Here is an 18,833-nt window from a genome sequence, read left to right on the forward strand (position 1 = left end):
AAATATTCAGAAGTACAAGAACTGTTACACTAAAGAGACTAGGAGTACTGTCTCATATTCCAGAAATGTTCTTTATAGCTATTTCTTGTCCCATACTACTAAATATACTAAATATCTTATAGATGTCCTAGTTTCAGGTTTTTTTTCTCTACTCCCAAGTGTGATGCTGCGTTTTGGATTAAGGAAGAAGGCAATGCTGTTAATACACTGATATTTTAGTTGTTGCTGAGCAATGTTGTATAGAGTCAAGTAAGTTTCAGTTTTTCAGCTTCTCATGCTGTCCTCCCAGCATGAAGTTATGGGGAACAATGACCACTGCAACCTAAACTGGCCAAGTCATATTCCATACCATATGATATCCTGCAAAGAAGACAGCCAAAAAACTGAGGTGTTTGCTGGGATGGGGCAGCCACTGCTCAGGGACTGGCTGTGCATCAGTTGGCAGATGGTGAGCAACTGTATTGTATATCACTTATGTGTGCATGTATATATAATTATATATATATATATACACACCTAATGGCAATATTATTATACATTAATATACATGTTAATATATACTATAATTTTTTTCTGATTCTATCCTCTTTCCCACTGAGAGGAGAGGAAAGAGTGAATGACTATGTGGTGTTTAGCTGCCTGCTGGCTTAAGTTGCAACAGAAAAATTAATTCAAATAGAGGAGAAAAATCTTCTCTAAAAATACTGTATTAACCCTCAGTAGCTTTGGCAAGCATTAGTGCAAGCAGGGATGGATTGCATAGTTCTCAACTTTTGATAAACAGTATCTGGTTCAGAATTTTTTTTTTTTTTGCAGTGAAATATAAGTTATTACCTTGACAAACCCCCTTTCTGGTTTGCAACAGAGAGACTATTTACCCCTCCATTATAAATGTCAAACCCTGGGAAAGAGAAAACTTGCTTCTGTCCTAGTATTCAAATGTCTATGTGACTGAGTGGGCTTCTCATATATCAAAATAATTACCTTCTTCCTGAATAAATATCTTAGAAACAACAAAAAAACCCACAAGATTTCTTTTGACTGAGAGTCTTGGAGGAGGCTGCCTGGTTATCATCACTGGGGGGATCACTGTGATGTGCAAACCTTAGATTTATAGTAGGTTTACACAGTCAATTGTATGGTTTATCAACTGTTTTTAATTGTGCCTTATATACTGTGTTCATGCAAAGACTTAAACATCTTTTTAAAAACTACCTTCTGAGTTCTTAAAAATAAAAGCCAAATTAGTACTCATGAATATTCTAAAGGAAAAGAAAGATTGAGTCAAGTGTTTGGCCTTAATGTTACACTGATGATTTCTCATGTCTTATATCTAACTTGAAGTTTGGTGCTTTTGTCTAATACTCATTCTCTCTGAAAGCCTACAAGAACAGAGGGAAAGGGAAAAGAATTGTAGCTTTTTTTTTTTTTTGCAGTACAGATGCTTACCTCCTATAGAATCTGAACTGAGGCAAACCTTACAGAGGTCATTGAGCAGACAGAAGATGGTGCCATCCTGATAAAATACCTCCTTATCTCATGACTAATCATCTCAGTCATTCCAACGGAATGTATTTTCTGATAGTAGCTAAAGCAGGAATTAGCTAGAAATAAAAGGAGCTCATAGTAATAGCTACAGCACAGGGGTTCTGAGCACATATATTGGACTGTTTCATGAGTACCAACAAGTAAAATGAAAGTTTCAGAATCCTGCCTAAAATTGGTAGCAGAAAGAACACCCTGCCCTGAAGTACATAGGATGACAAAGGTATCTGAGATTTACTATCAGATAGTAATAGGAAGCTATGAATTTGCTTTAAGTTACACTGATAATTCTTTGTCATGTGTTAGCTTAAAAAAAATGTAAAGGAAATTTTCTGTAACAAGTTCCATCCATGTCTACCTTCCTGCTACACTGTGTTTATATGGGAACTTACAGTAAACATTTCCATTCTGTGGAGCTATCCACGAGTTAGGAATGTTTTTGTGACAGACAATTTTAGATAATTAACCTTCTGGAAGTGGTTTTACTGTCTCATGACTCTTCTGAATAATAGAATTTGAGAAATGGAATACCCAACATAATTGTTGTAATGATTTTTTATTTCAACAGATGTATTAAATAAGTGATAATTAAGGGAGCATTTTAAATAGATTATGGTTTTAAAATTAGTCTGTAATTCTGGAGTGGGATTGCTATTAATCTTTCATTAGATAAGTATGAGGGCAAAAATTTGTTCTTTAATTTCATGACCAGAATGAAATTCACTAGAAAACTTTCCAAAGCATTATTAGATTGATTTGGCACTGTCTGAACCTTAATAGGTGAATTTGAGTAACAGGGGAGATGAAAAAAAAATGCAGTGATAGTGGGAGTCTACTTAGGGTTCAGTTTAATTCATTTATTTGAATACTAAGTCTCTCCTTCTAACCAAGCTAATCCTATTCTCCAAAACTGATTTGATTAAGACTGGAGAAGGTAGTCCACGAGATCTCTTGATGCTGTAAGAAAAATTTCCATTCCCTTACTTTGAATAGTAATTTTGTGAACTGTCAGCCTCACTGAGTATAGAAATAATTAAAGCATACATCTAATCCACTAACCCATCCTGAGATTTCAAAATGGAAAATTTGGTGTCATATCAAAATCTACTGGATTCCTTTTTAAAACTGTTGTGTAATACTTTTCACAAAGAGAAATACTTTTGTTACAGAGTGGCAGGGAAATGGCAGAAAAGGTCCCAGTTAAGCTGGGAATGTTACATAATGTGCTGTGTGGCTTGCTTCTCTTTCCCCAGTGTTTTTGACAGGAGATGCTCATGTTGTACATCTATGTGTCTCTACATAAATACTCCAGAGTGTGTCTCAGTAGAACAATTGTGTCTCCAGAGCTTAAAGTCACTGTGAGCCAGTGTTTCAATTAGAGTAATTGTATTAGCTCTATGGTAATAGGCAAGCTATGAAGCTGGACCACAAATTGATGGGCAAACTAGAGACCCACGTACTAATATGTTTATTACAAGATTACTAAGAAAATGGGGCTATACTTCTAAAAAATGTTTGAGTGCCTGGAATACACTCTAAAAATATTGTCTATCCTGCATTATTATTTCCTTTTTGAGGGACTGTGCCAGCCACTTGCAAATAAGACTGGAAATGCGGAGTGAAGCATTTAACTGGTGCTGGTTTTACTGCTCCTGGTAACAGTTGGATTCTTAGCAGATCTAAAAGCTCTTTGGTAACTTGGAAACACTGTTATGTTTGCAGCTCTTCCTTGCCATAAGCCACTTCCCTTATAACAAAGCAGTGCTACAGTATCTCCAAAGAACCTTAGCAACTAGAGAGGGCCTACATGTGGACTGTTAAGAAAGAAAATCTGGCAGGTTTGTTTTTTGTTTCAAATTCAATACTATTTTGCAGCCCTTCAGTGTCTGTCAAAGACTGCTTGCTCTAATTCAATAGCCTTATGCAATGAAGAGGAAAATATACCAATGGCATATCTATAGGATATACTGTTCAGGAAAAAAAAAATGATAATGTTGCATACCCCTAAGGGGGTAGCAAATACAGAGTTGTAAAAGACAGAAACTGTTTTTCCTTTCTTTTGTCTCAAAGTTTGCTTCGTAAGGCCTTTTCTGGTGACAAGACTCTGACTGATAACTGCCGGTTATCTGGATGGGTGTTATGGTGCCATTGTCTCTGCTTATAGTTGTAAAGATAAGCAGGAATAGGTGCAAATAGTCTTTTCCGTGGGAGTACAGCTTGGAGAAGCTTACCACCACAAAGACAATGCTCCTGCATGGCAATGAAGGCAACATCCGCTGCTGGCTTATCTGTTGGGCCAGACATGTTACACAAAAAAAAACTCCTGTGAAATGGGGGATAAAAGGCCTTCACTGAACTACGGATTTTGGTAGAAGAACTTTCAGAAAAGAACTTGGGAGAAGAACTCCCAAAGAAGAAATCTTTGAGGAGAACTCCCGAAAGAGACTTAGGACGGACCCTGAGGCCTGCTTGCTGCCATCTCCCATCCCCCGCGGTGACCGGACAGGTTCCTGAGATCAACGGACCTACTACGAACCTCGCTGGATCCACGGTGGTGATTATATCTCTCTTGCTTTCTGCCAAGTCTCCTTGCTTTTCATCTCTTTTCTATCGCACACCTTCCCTTCCCCATATCCCTAAGCAACTAGTATTTGTAATAAACTGGTTGGGCTAACATTTGACCCGTTGTGTCTTAATCTCGCCATCGGGTATACATATACATATAAAGAACCTCGTCTCCCTCCTTTATATTGGAGCGTGACATTTTTAATGGCGTAGTCGGCAGGATACCCGACAGTGAGAGTGTTGTCCTTCCAGGTATAGCTGATGTGTGTACCTTCTGGAGTTGCCCGGAGTGATATTTTTGATAATCTAGATGTGAGTGCCTCTCCAGAAAGAATCACTCCGCATATTGAGTTTCAAGTGTGAAATTTGAGCTTTTTTCCCGTGTGTGCCTCCTGGAGTTGTAAGGAGTGATAATTGTGATAATTTAGACGTGTGTACCTCTACAGGAAGAATCACTCCGCATATTGAAACTGAACTGTGTCTTTGTAACTGTTTGTGTGTATGCCTCTCGGGAACCTATTAAGTAATTTTGAGTCCCGTGAAGATTACTGTGCATTCTCGAAATGTACGGGTTCCTCCTAACTTAGGTGTGGGGTTTGAAGGGTTTTTTTTTCTCTGTGTGGTTTCACAGGGAAGTGAGAAGCGATTTACGTATTTGCATTTTCTTTGATCTTCTTTGACTTTTGCATGCTCCTCTCAGTAAACAGAGGAGTGATTTGAGCAATTGCATTTATTTGACTCGAAGTTTTGGATGCTGTTCCCTCTCTCTTTCTCCGTGTAGATTTTTCTGCACATTGAAAAATGAGTGACAGTGTAGTCACGATGAAAGGTGAAGATGTATTATTTGACCTTTTAGAAAAGCACGGTGCCAGACCCTCATTTACAGGGGTAGACTGGGCACGGCAGAACTGGCATAGCGTGCAGAGCGTCTCTGACCGTATTAGTGTTTTGCAAAAGAATGCTCGTACCCGAGCTGGAAAAGGAAAGGCATTTATTTGTGCAGTATTGGGTTCAGCTCTGGTTGCAGCCATAGAATTCCGCGACCAGCAGCTTAAAGCAGAGAGCGAAGCTTTACAAGCACTGCAGGAATCGGTTAAAGTAAGTCAGGAGCTGATAAAATCTCTGCAAAATCAAATTGCAAACCTAGAGAAGCAGTTAGAAAGGGAAAAACATAATTCTGATCTGTTGCATATAGCTTTAAGGGAAGTGTTAACGGGTAAGGATGCTAGTGATACTAGTGCACCTCAAGAGAAAACTTATCCAAGGGAAGAATTGCAAGGTTTAAAGGCAAATATTGACAAATTAGAAGCTCCCCCAGCTCAGTTGCGTCCTTTAATAAAAACCGAGTATTCATACGATAATGGCGAGGATTTAGATCCTCAAATGAACATTAAAGAAACCCCTTTTTCTGCTACTGAGTTAGCAAAATTGAAAAGAGATTTTGGCCGCTCTTCTAAAGAATCAGAAACAGAGTACGTATGGAGGGTCAGCCTCACGGGTGGAGACCAGATACTTCTAACCGAAAAAGAGGCTGAAGGTTATTGGGGACCAGGAGTATTTTTAACTACTGGTAACAGTCGTGCTCCCTGGTCCCTCACACAGAGAGCTGCCTATTGGGCAGGTGGTCTTAACCCTCTAGAAAGGGGAGACCCCCTTGCCATTACTGGGACAGTTGATCAGTTAATAGAAAGTGTTCAAAAGGCTGCTTGTTTGCAAATGATGTATGATAGAAAGCTGCAGCCACACCATGAATCCCCTATGATGATGCCTGTTGATCCTGAGAGGATGACTCCTTTAATTAGGGGGCTTCCTGAATCATTAAAACCTATAGGTATACAACTACAAGGAAAAATACAGGCTGTGCCTCAGGGAGAAAGAATTCAGGCAGCGTCAGAAGGTGCTGCAACCCCTAATCGTCTGCAGTCAGGATGCAAAGTATGGACGTGGGGGGAGGTTGCCCAAGAATTAATTAACTATGGGAGAAAATATGGACCAGTGACTTCCTCCAATAGTAAATTTGAGATAAAGGCAGTGAGGCGTGCAGTGGCCAATTCGACCCCTCCCCTATCTAACCGGGACCCCCACAGATCTAAAAGGTTCTCATTTTCAGTGAAACCAAGTGGGCGAAATATAAATCATAAACGTAATAATTTTTGGACGCTGGGCCGGCAGAAGGGCATTCCGCGAGAACTAATGGATGGATTGCCTACAGACAGATTAGAGAAGTTAGTTAATGGCTGGCCAAAACAAAAGCCCGAAAGAAGTGACACTCCACCTCCGAGTGCCCCCAACTTTGGAATCAGTACGGGCACTAGGACCGCAGGAAAACTAATGCTCTCGCCCCTCTCAAGTGAGTGGGGGGGAGGAGGGTGGATGTACATTAGAAAACTTACAACAAAAGGAAACGACCTGTTAAATACTCTTAGAAGTCTAGGGATGCCTGGGAAAAGGAATACCAAAGTACCACTCACAGGATTATTCCCTCATTTTAACCATATTAACAAGCCCCAAAAGGGCAAGCCGATGTCCTCTTTTGTTTTACAGAAGACCCCCGTTGGACCTCGACTGAACAAAGAAAGGCAGACAGCTGACTTTAATCATTTGTGTTTTGGGACAAATGCTGAAGACTTGATCATACTAGAACGCTGACTATACCTCTTGATTACACTGTATTACATTGTATTTCGGTTGCATAGTATTGTGTTTCAGGTTGTTGTGGGTGTGGGTGTTGTCTATACGTCTGTTAAACTTCACACTTGGGTTTGAGTTTTCACAGGTTTTGTGGCTTACTGGCTGCTCCCTGCACAGTAATGCCGTTTCTTTTGATCCCTTCTTCTACCTCTTTTTATCAAACTGACTATGATTTGCATGTAACTCTGCTATGGTGTTTCCAACTTCCTAATAAATTTGGAAATGAACCAAAGGACCCATCTAGTGTCTGTCAGATGTGGCCACAAAAAAAGAAACCCATTATGTTGTTTATTGTAACACCAGTCCAGGAGTTCCATCCAAAACATGGTTGTTGGAAAGCGTTTATGTTTTGTTGAGTAAGGTGTATGTTTCTGTGATGTTTCTGTGTATGTTTCTCTAATGCTTTATATTATGGGATATGCTAAACACACCATCCCGTGAAAGTTCTATAGACTATGACAATACTTGAACTTGCCAAACTAGTCTATACCTCTCTCAGCATTTCAGTCGCTTTTGAGATGCTTAAATGACAATTCTGTTCATATTTAACCTTGAAGCAACATGCAGTATTGCAGTGTGATGAAGTTATACCTTCACTCAGCCTATTAGAAAACATGTTTGTTCCATCTATGATCTTTGAAAACATTACATGGCAAATCCACGTATTGTTGAATTAGACGAGATATGTTTCCTGAGAATTAAAATCACCAATGCAACAAGTACTGATAATGGCATTGCAAAACCAGTTAGTGCTTGGTATGTTGTTAAGGAATAGGTTGTTTGTGACAAAGTGAATAACTCTAGTTGTTGTCTAAAATCGATGATAATGGTAAAGTTGTTAAACAGATTGTCCATGTTCCCTCCCAAACCTGGAAAGGCCTAGATACTGATCTTATTTTTCCTGGCCTCCGGGTGGCCATTGGTGAAACGTATTCTATTTTATCTATTGTGTGTTATTGCAATGCTTCTGTTTATTCCTTGCATGATTCCCTGTTATATTCAATTTATTCAATATGTTGTATCTTCAGTGCACACTGTAACTGCTTATTTGTAACTAAGCCCAAGAAATCTATTATAGCAATTTTGTAACATTTAACTCCCCATTACTTCCTTCCCTCTTTTCCCTTATGCTTGTTTTTTGTTTTCTTTTTCCTCTCCTTCACCACCGTGGACAGATGTTTGCGCATCAGTTTCAAGCAATCTTTGAGCCACCGGGTGGTGTAAAAGACAGAAACTGTTTTTCCTTTCTTTTGTCTCAAAGTTTGCTTCGTAAGGCCTTTTCTGGTGACAAGACTCTGACTGATAACTGCCGGTTATCTGGATGGGTGTTATGGTGCCATTGTCTCTGCTTATAGTTGTAAAGATAAGCAGGAATAGGTGCAAATAGTCTTTTCCGTGGGAGTACAGCTTGGAGAAGCTTACCACCACAAAGACAATGCTCCTGCATGGCAATGAAGGCAACATCCGCTGCTGGCTTATCTGTTGGGCCAGACATGTTACACAAAAAAAAACTCCTGTGAAATGGGGGATAAAAGGCCTTCACTGAACTACGGATTTTGGTAGAAGAACTTTCAGAAAAGAACTTGGGAGAAGAACTCCCAAAGAAGAAATCTTTGAGGAGAACTCCCGAAAGAGACTTAGGACGGACCCTGAGGCCTGCTTGCTGCCATCTCCCATCCCCCGCGGTGACCGGACAGGTTCCTGAGATCAACGGACCTACTACGAACCTCGCTGGATCCACGGTGGTGATTATATCTCTCTTGCTTTCTGCCAAGTCTCCTTGCTTTTCATCTCTTTTCTATCGCACACCTTCCCTTCCCCATATCCCTAAGCAACTAGTATTTGTAATAAACTGGTTGGGCTAACATTTGACCCGTTGTGTCTTAATCTCGCCATCGGGTATACATATACATATAAAGAACCTCGTCTCCCTCCTTTATATTGGAGCGTGACAAGAGTGTATCTGCTGGGTTGCTTTGAAGCAAGGTTTTAAAATTAACTTTATATTCCTGATAAAATACTCACTGAACTCTCAAGTCTCTCCTCTGGGAGACTTACTCTACCTGCCTTAAATATTAGAAATCAGTTTCTGACATGAGGATCTTTCAAGTATTCATCTTTAATCCATTTACTCCTAAACATATTTTTTTAACCACTTTGAAAGTTTTTCATTGTGTTTATCATATTTTTAGATACTTGTGCTTAATCTTAATTTAATGTAAACATTCCTAGTTGTATTAACATTTCCTCATATCTAGATTTCAGATTAGCACTCCTTTCTGTGAGTTGCTGAATCTCTCCAATAGAAACTGATGTTTTCTGGTCACAGCCTTCTTTTTTTGTTGTTGTTGTTTTAAAAGACCCACAGCAATAAGATAAGGACCTTCTTATTGAGGCTGCAGTACAAAACCAGAGACAGCCTTTTTCTTTTTCTTTTTTTTTTTTTTTTTGCCTGCTTGTGTTTAATTTGCTGTCAACTTTCTCTGAGAACTCTTGCTGCTTTAGATGTTTAATTCCCACTATTTGTTTGCTTGCTTATTTTTTTACTTCCCATTCTGTATTAGGGTTTCAAAATTATTTTCCTTTACTTTTAAGCATCTCTCTACTGTATTGTATGTTAATAGCCAATATGATGTATTGCTCAGTGGCATAGGAAATGTGGATTCTGCTTCTGGCTCTGCCAATGACTTACTGGCAAGATCTGAAATCAGTCATCTTATTTTTTCCTCTGTAAAATGTGTATGGACTGCATTTCATCTCTAGTCATGGACAAAACTCTCTTGGGAAGTTACTGTGCACAAAAATGAAAACAAATATAAAAGAATCAGCATTCTAATGGAAAATCCAGGAGGCAGAGCTAGACCTCCTCTTTAAAGAACTGAAAAGGAAAAATATTTAAAAAACAGAATTTCCTATTTGTTGTGTAGGTTACTTTTAAAGACTTATTTTGTCCAACCCCTGATTCCTTGAAATACAGTGCATTGCTTTGAGCCCGGGATGCAGAAGCACTACTGGCACTAGAAATAATGTGATCTGTAAAAGTCTGAACAGTGTAGTTATATTGTCAACTGGTATCTTTCTAGGAATCCTGCTCGTATGTGGTTTTCACTTTCTATAGGTGTGCACTGTGTAAACAGCTGTGACCTTTATTCTGCAGCTAATCAGAAAATATCAGAAAATCATAGAGGGGAGCAGAAGTGTAGACTCCTCTGGAAAGGGGGAGAGTGTCATAGGTGTGGCAGTGCACCTGTAGACAGGCAGATGTAGCACTGAGGCATACAGTAGTATATTTACCACTTATTGTACTGCTGCTTACATGCAGATTTCCAGAGGTAGCCAATGCTTTGATGTTTTTTTTCATTAAAGGTGGTGTTTTACACAACTGTAAGACCCTATTTAAACTATTAACTGATACATTGTTGATTTTTTTCTAAATTTTGTTAGGTCACTTTTCTCGTTACTTAGTTGGCTTTTAACATATGCTAGTAGTGCAATTAGAGGTTACAACATTTTTTTTGTCAAATAAAAAAGTCATCTGGAAGAATATCTCAATTTTTAGTGTAAATTTAAGGAGCTGAACATCTTTTTTTCTGTCTCTGATGTGAAATTGAAAACTTTCCAGTTCTAGGGAAAAAGAAACAAAAGTAAAAAAATAATAATAATAATCTGGGGTGATGCTTTTTAGTAATCAGATTGAAGAGCTTCTAGGAAAGTCATGTTGGAGATTTTGTTATCTTCAAGCCATAGGGTTGGCAGACTTTATTCCTTCTCAGTAGAGCAAAGTGCTGGGCACCTTCCACTTCCCATGTTAAGGGCTGAAAGAGCCTACAATGGCAGGATGCTTTCTGTGGGTGTGTAGTTTGATGGCAACTATGTTAGACCAGAAATGTAGATCTATATTATTTGGAACATTTCTACCGGCTCCAATAATAATAGGAAATTGCATATTCTGCAATTAGTTGTGTAGGTGATTAAATACTTACAGAACTGTAATGTAAGCAGTGTCTGAATATCTTGCCGTAACTAGCCCTTGTTCTTGTGGTCACTAGTCCTTGTTCTCAAGGGGTACTTCAACTTAGAAGTATCTACAGATATCTGCAGATATCTATAGGAAGTACAATACAGCAGAAAGGAAACAGTCTAAGAGATTCCAAGAGTGTGTGAAGGACAAATTCCTGTCTGTTTTTTGTTCTGCTGTTTATGAATTGAGAAGGGCTTGTGGGAGATAGGATGGCTGGAGACTGCTTTGGGTGCGGTGATCACAAAATGAGTTTTTGATCCTAAGTAAGGGCAGTGTAGAAGTGCTACCTCAAATTTCCACAGTACAAACTTTTTCCTGTTTAGAGACCTGGAAGACCTTGGGTGGTGGTTCTGAAAGGCAAGGGTGTCCTGGAAGGCTAGGTCTTCTGAAAAAATCTTAAAGGTGCAGGAGCAGGCTCTCCAACTGTGCTGAAAGTTGAGCTGACACAGGGGACAAGACCAGCCTAGGTAAACAGAGAGCATCTTCTGGAATTTAGAAAGAAAAATGGATCCTAAGAATTCTGGAAGAAGGGACAGGCCACTCAGAGACTAAAGAGCCATTGGCAAGGTGGGCAGGGAGCAGGGCAAAAGCCTAGCTGGAACTCAATTTGATTAATTAAATAGAAGACAATTAAAAAAAAATAAATACATCAGCAACAGGAGGATTAAAGAGAATTGCCATCCTCTATTTGATATCAGGATATGTAGAAAATGACAAATAAAATGAGAATTTCTCAACAGGGAAAGACCTGGGGGTTCTGGTCAACAGCTGGCTGAATGTGAACCAGCAAGTGTGCCCAAGTGGTTCTCTGACTACCTTGAAAGGAGATTACAGCAAGGAGTATGTTGATCTGTTTTCTTAAATGGCAAGTGATAGGATGTGAGGAAGTGTTTTCAAGTTGTTCCATGGGAGATTTGGATTGGACATTAGGAAGAATTTCCACATGGATAGTGTGGACAAGCCCTGAAACGGGCTTCCCAAGGAAGTAGTGGAGCCCCCATCTCTGATATTTAAGAGATGTGTGGATGTGGCATTAAGAGAGAGAGATTAGTGATGGGACTCAGTAGGTCAGGGTGATGGTTGAACTTAATCATCCTGAAGGTGTTTTCCAACACAGGTGACTCTGTAAAAGATTAGAATTCTAAAGCTTGGGAGGAAGTGTAGACAATAATATTTCTCTTTTGTCTTGAGTAATCTCAAGGGCTCACTATCAAATGCCTACTCTTGCTTCTTGAAGGCTGACAGAATACATCTAAGTAACACTTAAATGGTACAATATTACCCTAACACACTCCCTACTTCAGATTGGTGGAAGAGTCTAGCGTGGATACAGTCACAGCCACTTTGTGTCACTGAGAAATTTCCTACCAGAATCCTTCTCTTTCAATTATGATTGTTTCTGTTTTCCTTCTTAATTACCCTCTTGGAAGTCATAAAACAAGCAGATACTGCTATCACTTGGTGCAGGCATGGCCACTGAAAGTAAAACTTACCATCTCTCTAGGTCTTGGAAAGTTATGAAGAATAATTGCATGCTCTGGGTAAAGTGGTATAATGTAAAGCCTTGCAAACTGTATAATGAGTCCTGATTTTTCACAAACCATATAGGAATAAGGTAAACCAGTTGAATTTCTTCCACTGTGGTGCATTTCCCTCAATCTTTTGTCAAGCACGTTAGTAACCTAACTCTCAATGGTAATTGTTTCTTTAATTTGCCCAGAAGCTCAAAGGGGAAAAAAAAATCAGTTTAGAACAAGTGATTCTTTTAAGTGTGTATTTGAACCTATTGTTTTGTGCATTAATGTTACCAGCTGATTTACTGTCAAGGCTTATTCTTACTGAGTTCTGTGCCCTCTGGGTGAGACTTCAATGGTTATAAAGTCCCATCAGAATGCCTAACCTATCTGGCTGGGTTTTGTTTTGTATTTCTATGCTTCTATGATTTTCTTTCCTGATTAGCAATCATCAATTTTATTTTTTTCATGCTTACAAGCTTATCACTGCTAAAGAATAGCATTTTCAATCTAAATCAGAGTGATGGATCGGTAGCAAATATTAATGGTTTTCCACACATCTCTGAGACAATGTGTAATTAATTTCTTCTGTACAGATGTTCTCTGTACTTGATGTGAAGTTTTTTTTTGCCTATGCTTGTGGAAGGAGTGCAAGAAACTTTAAGGAACTTTCTGCTTCTCTTTCATAGTAACCATTTGGGGTTTTGAAGAAAAAAACCTTTTGTACACTGGGTTGAGCAATGCTTTAGGGATCTTGGGACAAAACATAACACTCTCTGGCTAATTTCAGTTATAGAACTATGATTTTTCTAAGATTTAAGTCTGAAAAGGGGCCCCAGATGATCAGTGCTTGCTTTTATCTTAGAAACTGCTTGTACGTTGAGATAATCTTAGAGTGAATTGACTCCAACTTCAGTCTGGCCTGTTGTCCTTTTCTCTGTTCCTTTTCAGTTACCGCACAGGATTCTTGGCAGATGGCTTTTATCTAGACCCTCCACAGCCTAATCTTTAGCTCTAGTTTTTTGGTGTAGGTGTTACCTGTTACCCACCTGGATTTTCTTGCACACTTTATCCTAAAACTTTCTGTATTTGATCTCTCTGCAGGTATACACAGACATGACCACACCTAACCTCCCAAACTCTTCCTGACAAGTCTTGTAGTATTTTAATTCCTTTGGTTTAATGTACAATGGCTTTCCTCTGTCTCTAATTTTGGTTTCATCTCCTCTGAATAAGTGTAGCAAGAATTGCATACAAATGTACTTCAATCCACACCTTGTCCTTTGTACTATTAATAGTTTAGATATTAATTGGAAAGACCTTGACAACAATACCACATTAATATTAAACTACACATGTTATCAGTCTCACCTCATGCTGTGACTGATCAGTAAAGTCAACTTTTTCTACTTCACTGTCATTTCTGACTGATGAGTTTTTAATACAGGTATATTTATTAATCATAGACTCAGAATCAAAGAATAGCTTGGGTTGGAAGGGACCTCAAGGATCATCAAAGTTCCACCCTCTTGCCACAGGCCAGGCCACCAGCCTCCAGGCCTGGTACTAGACACTAAGACCCCATCCAACCTGGTCTTGAGCACCTCCGGGGATGGGGCTTTCACAGTCGCTCTGGGGAGCAAGCACCTCACCGCTCTCTCTGTAAAGAACTTCCCCCTTACATTCAATCTAAACATCGACTTCTTGAGCTGAAAACCATTCCCCCTTGTCCTATCGCTATCTATCCTTGTGAAGAGTTGATTCTCCTTTTTATAATCCTCTTTTAAATACTGGAAAGCTGTGATGAGGTCTCCTTGTCGCCTTTTATTCTCCAGGGTGAACAGTCCTAGCTTCCTCAGCCTGTCTTTGAAGGGGAGGTGCTCCAGATCTCTGATAGTCATTGTGGCCCTACTCTCGACCCTCTCCAACAACTCCATGTCTTTCCAGTACTGGGGTACCCAGACCTGGATGCAGTGCTCCAGATGGGGCCTTGTGGGGGCAGAGTAGAGGGGGACAATCACCTCCCTGCCCCTGGTGACCAACCCTCTTCTAATGGAGCCTGGGTTACCATTGGCCTTCCAACCTACAAAACACACTGCTGGCTCATGTTCAGTTTTTCATCTACCAGGATGTGCAGTTCTCAAGGAGTTCTTCTCCCAATCTGTATAGGTATCTGGGATTACTCTGACCCAAGTGCAAAACCTTGTGCTTTGTTATGTTGAGCCTCATTAAGTTCACAAGGGCCCACCTTTGTCAAGGTCCCTCTGGATGGTGTCATTTTCTTCTAATGCATCAACCACACTGCTCATCTTGGTGTCATTGGTAAATTTGCTGGGGGTGTACTTGAGCCTGTCATAGATAAAAATGTTGAAGAGCACTAGTCCCAAGACAGACCCGTGGGGGACACTTCTTGTCACAGGTCTCCACCTGGATATAGTGCCATTCATTATAACCTTCCAACCAATTCCTTATCCACTGAATAGACCACCTCTCAAATCCATCTCTCCACAATTTAGAGGTAAGAATGCGATGGACGACTGTGCTGAAGGCCTTGTACAAGCCCAGGTGGATGACATTGGGTATCCCCATCAATGTAATCTTGCATTATGTTAGGTATTCATACTGCCTCAAGGGCAAGTAATTTTTGTCTTTCTTCAATTGCTTTCTCTTATCTGTTAACCACTCAATACTATCAGGAATCCAGATCACTGTAAAAACATGTCTGTCATAATGAGAATCTGGACTTTATTTTCAGCTTTAGTAGAGCTAACCTTGTCCAACATCCCTGGCTCAGGTGCTCATTGTCTCCTAAACAAAGGAGCTGTGACTTGCTTAACATTTAAAATGAAATTACAGGACTTTGTTCAGTGATGGAATATATTTAGCGTTAACTTTGGAAGGGATGATCAAGGAAAAGAAAACACATGTATGTATTTCAATGAAAATGGAGTAGTGAGGGAACTTAGCTACCCATACACACAAATTAGCAATAATCACAAGATGCATGTAAATACTCTTTTTTGTTTAATATCACTTATTGGAAACATTCATTAACATTTGTCCTGTTTCATCAGATGCTTAAGTATGTCAGCGAGACAAAGTAAGCAGATTCTGTATCCCTGGCCATGAATATGGTAAAACCTGTTTTCAGCTTTGAATTTTTTGCAGTGTAACTTCTGAACACAAATCTTCTTGTCCAAGACAGGGTCATTTTTTAAATAATAGTTCTACAGAATAAGATAGAAACAGACAATAGCATTTTGAATAATCAGTGCTGTTGGCAATAAACCTGTAATATCATTTTCTTTTATAATAAAATTGATTTACTGGAAGAACTTGAAAATAAGGCAAATTTCTGCATTATGATACTGTTTTATATCATGGGCAGAATGACTACATTGGGATGCTCATTTGGACTTCAAACTTCTAAGAACAGTTAGACAATAAAATAAAAGCCCAAGGGAAACTGCTGAACTATCTACATTCTAGAATACATATACATTCATTAAAAGTGATTAGGTTAAAAGAAATCTGTTCTGGGACTATAAAAATCAATGGTCTTTCTCAGTAATTTTGCACTAATGGCTTGCTGAGTATCATGACATCTTATCCATGTGGCATTCATTCTCTCATACCTGCTGAAATACGTGGATGGTGCTTACGATGTAAAATGTTAGGATTATCTAATGTAAGTACCCCATCATGGATATTTAGCAGTGTTTTGTTAAGTCTCCCATCAGGCTGTGTTTATGATTACAGTTGACTCTGAATCTGTCCCTTTCCTCTGTTTTGTATTTTGAAGGAAATGATTTACTCTTCACCAACTGTTAAAGTGAGTAGTTATTTCTGGAGTGGGTAGAAATAATAAGAAAGCTGTAGTTTGATGTTCTTTGTTGTTAACACCATCTGAAATTATGTGCTATTCTTTGCATGGAGCAAGAGAAAAGCTTTGTAACCCTCTTTCATTAATATCTTGGTTGTATTCTCTCATTTTAAGTGGAAATACCCTTAACATTAGTAAAGGAGCACAAGAAAACAGTAATGACAGGATAATTGAAGACACAAAAAGCTTTTTGATGAAGATAGAGGAGAGGCAGTTATCCATACTTCTAAATTTATCCATACGTCTAAGTATTTCTTATGTACTTTGATTCTTGACATAAACTCCAATCCGGAGCTCTTTAACTAGGTCTCACTGAAATACACTGATACTTTGGTTTTGTATCTTTCTAAGCATGTGGCACAGGGCAACAGTGACTCTGAAGGAATGTTTGAACACAGAAGGAGAAATCAATTCTGCGAGCTTTTCCATGTGTTCTAGTGCCAAAAAGACCCATCAGAACACTTTTGGAGACAATATAAATGAGGGGAGGGATCTTTCTTCTGAATGTAATCTTGGTGATGGAATAATTTGAGTTCTTATTTCCAAATGTTACCATAGATTTTAAAAAAGCTTGGAGTGAATACAGAGATACTTTCTGTAACATTCTAAGAGGGCTTCAGATTTATTTCCCAAAGGGAAATCTAGTGCTTTGTCTACTTAAGTCATTAGAAGAAATATTTGTCTGAGTTATGTGTGTAAGGACTTGAGCAGAGAGAAAATCCTAGATGCTGGGGAGCTGGTCCAAACCCATATCAGAAGAAACAGCTAAACTTCAAAGAGAAATACATTAAATTACATTCAAGCTAGATATCAAGATACATTTCAGCTAAGGAGAGTGATTTTTAGTAGTAGAACAAACTAACGTGGAATGTACTGGGTATTTATACTAACCTGATATATTTAAGCCAAGATTGTCTCTCTTTGTGGGAAAACTTGCTTCCAGAGCAACTAATAAACTAGGGAGGAGGAAACTTAGAAACTTACACTGAGTTTATAGTACATTAAATTATATTCATGCAGATTTTGATTTATGCTTAACAGCTTGGCCTTTTTTTTCCTTTTGTTAATCAAATAAGAGCTTGTCAAAATTCAGTGACTGAGTAGGAACTGTATAAGTCATGAGTAGATAGAGCCTTCATTTCTTTTACAGCCAGCGTAGTCTAATATGTTTCATCTCCTCTGCTAGTAATTATCTTTTTGAATATTTAATTTAGCATAGAAATTGTTGCCTTAGGCTCCTTTCTGCTGGACTACTTCTTTCCATTCAATTCAGAGAGGACTAAGGTTTTGAAATATTTTTGCAACATCTATCTCTAATAATTTTGAAAACCATCATAAAAAAGTTTATGGTATTACGTGTCTACATGAAGAACATAATATTCAAATTATTATTTCTTAACTACTGTTGTGTGAAATGCAGGAAATCACAAAGTGAATGATGGGCTTGCTGATTGAACAGTAACTGTGAAGTGCACTTATCATTCTCCAGCTTGATACTGAATCTTAACGCTTTGTCTTCATTGGATGTTTCTGGTATGTTGAGTGTATGGTGTTTTTCTAGATCATAGAAGTGTACACATGTGATTTCAGATGGTATTTATTTTGGTAGAGCGTATCTTAAAGGCATATTTAAAACTCTGTTAAAGAAAAAGAGGAGAGGTAGCTTACCTAATGAAACTGACCCAATTACAATGGGGTTTTTCAATAGCCTATAACTGGTGCTTTAAAAAAAAAATAAATAGAACCAAACTAGACCACAGGGCACTATTCATTAGAGCTGTCAAAGACAGACTAACCCTGCTTATTTCTGATTTGATCAGAATGGCTGTATTATTTAAAAAATGAACAAAAGAAGGACTTCGTAGGGGCAGAGAAAATAGATGCGAGTTAACTATGGATCTTTCTCTGAACAAGGGAGACTTCTGTGACATTTTTTTCTTTGTGATTAGCTAACAGAATGTCAGTGAGAAGAATAGCCACAAGAAACAGATTAAGTCAAAATTAAAGAGGTTATACTGAGGGATATTCCCATCAAGGAAAACTATGAAAGCATGTATATAGATGGTGTAGTGGAAATGCTACATCATGGCTTGAACCAGTGAGCACCTGTCAAGAAATCAGGGTCAACCCAGGGGAGCTCAGGTGCATGCAATATACCTGAATGACCAGAAGAGGTGGAGCCAGGATCCAAGATCTCATTTAAGGGTTGGCAGTGGAGGTAGGGGCAAATCATTTAGATATCTACCTGAGGACCTTAAATGCCTTTTGAGGGTCACTGACTTCCTCTGATTTCTGTGACTACTGTTGTTGCGTCTGAGTGGAACCTCACTTGGTGTGGTCTGTGATCTTATTGCTCTGCTGCCTTGTTGTGCTTTCTGTTGCATTACAGATGGAAACATTTGCTGTTTTATGAAACTTCTCATTTACTCCAGAGGATGTACTAACAATTTTGATGTCTATAGAGATTCTGGTCTACACCTGGTCTAAGACTGATCCCTTGTATTTAACATATTTTTCCTTCCTGTTACATTCCTCTTCTTCAAATGATCAATGGTACAGCCTTCGTAACTTTTCTTGTATTGATTTCTGGCTCCTTAGAAATAAACAGCCTTTT

At 38.8% G+C, this 18,833-nt stretch overlaps 1 protein-coding gene across 1 annotated transcript; it reads left to right on the forward strand.

The window, feature by feature from the left end:
* Nucleotides 1–4,911: 4,911 nt before the first annotated feature.
* LOC136048253 (uncharacterized) lies at nucleotides 4,912–6,759 on the forward strand. Its single transcript, XM_065735793.1, has one exon. The coding sequence runs from the start codon at nucleotides 4,912–4,914 to the stop codon at nucleotides 6,757–6,759; it is 1,848 nt and encodes a 615-aa protein (XP_065591865.1).
* Nucleotides 6,760–18,833: the final 12,074 nt, after the last annotated feature.

Source organism: Cyrtonyx montezumae, unplaced genomic scaffold (assembly GCF_038088225.1).
Source record: "Cyrtonyx montezumae isolate F1298 unplaced genomic scaffold, pur_monq_1.0 scaffold_0, whole genome shotgun sequence".
Taxonomy (NCBI): Eukaryota; Metazoa; Chordata; class Aves; order Galliformes; family Odontophoridae; genus Cyrtonyx; species Cyrtonyx montezumae.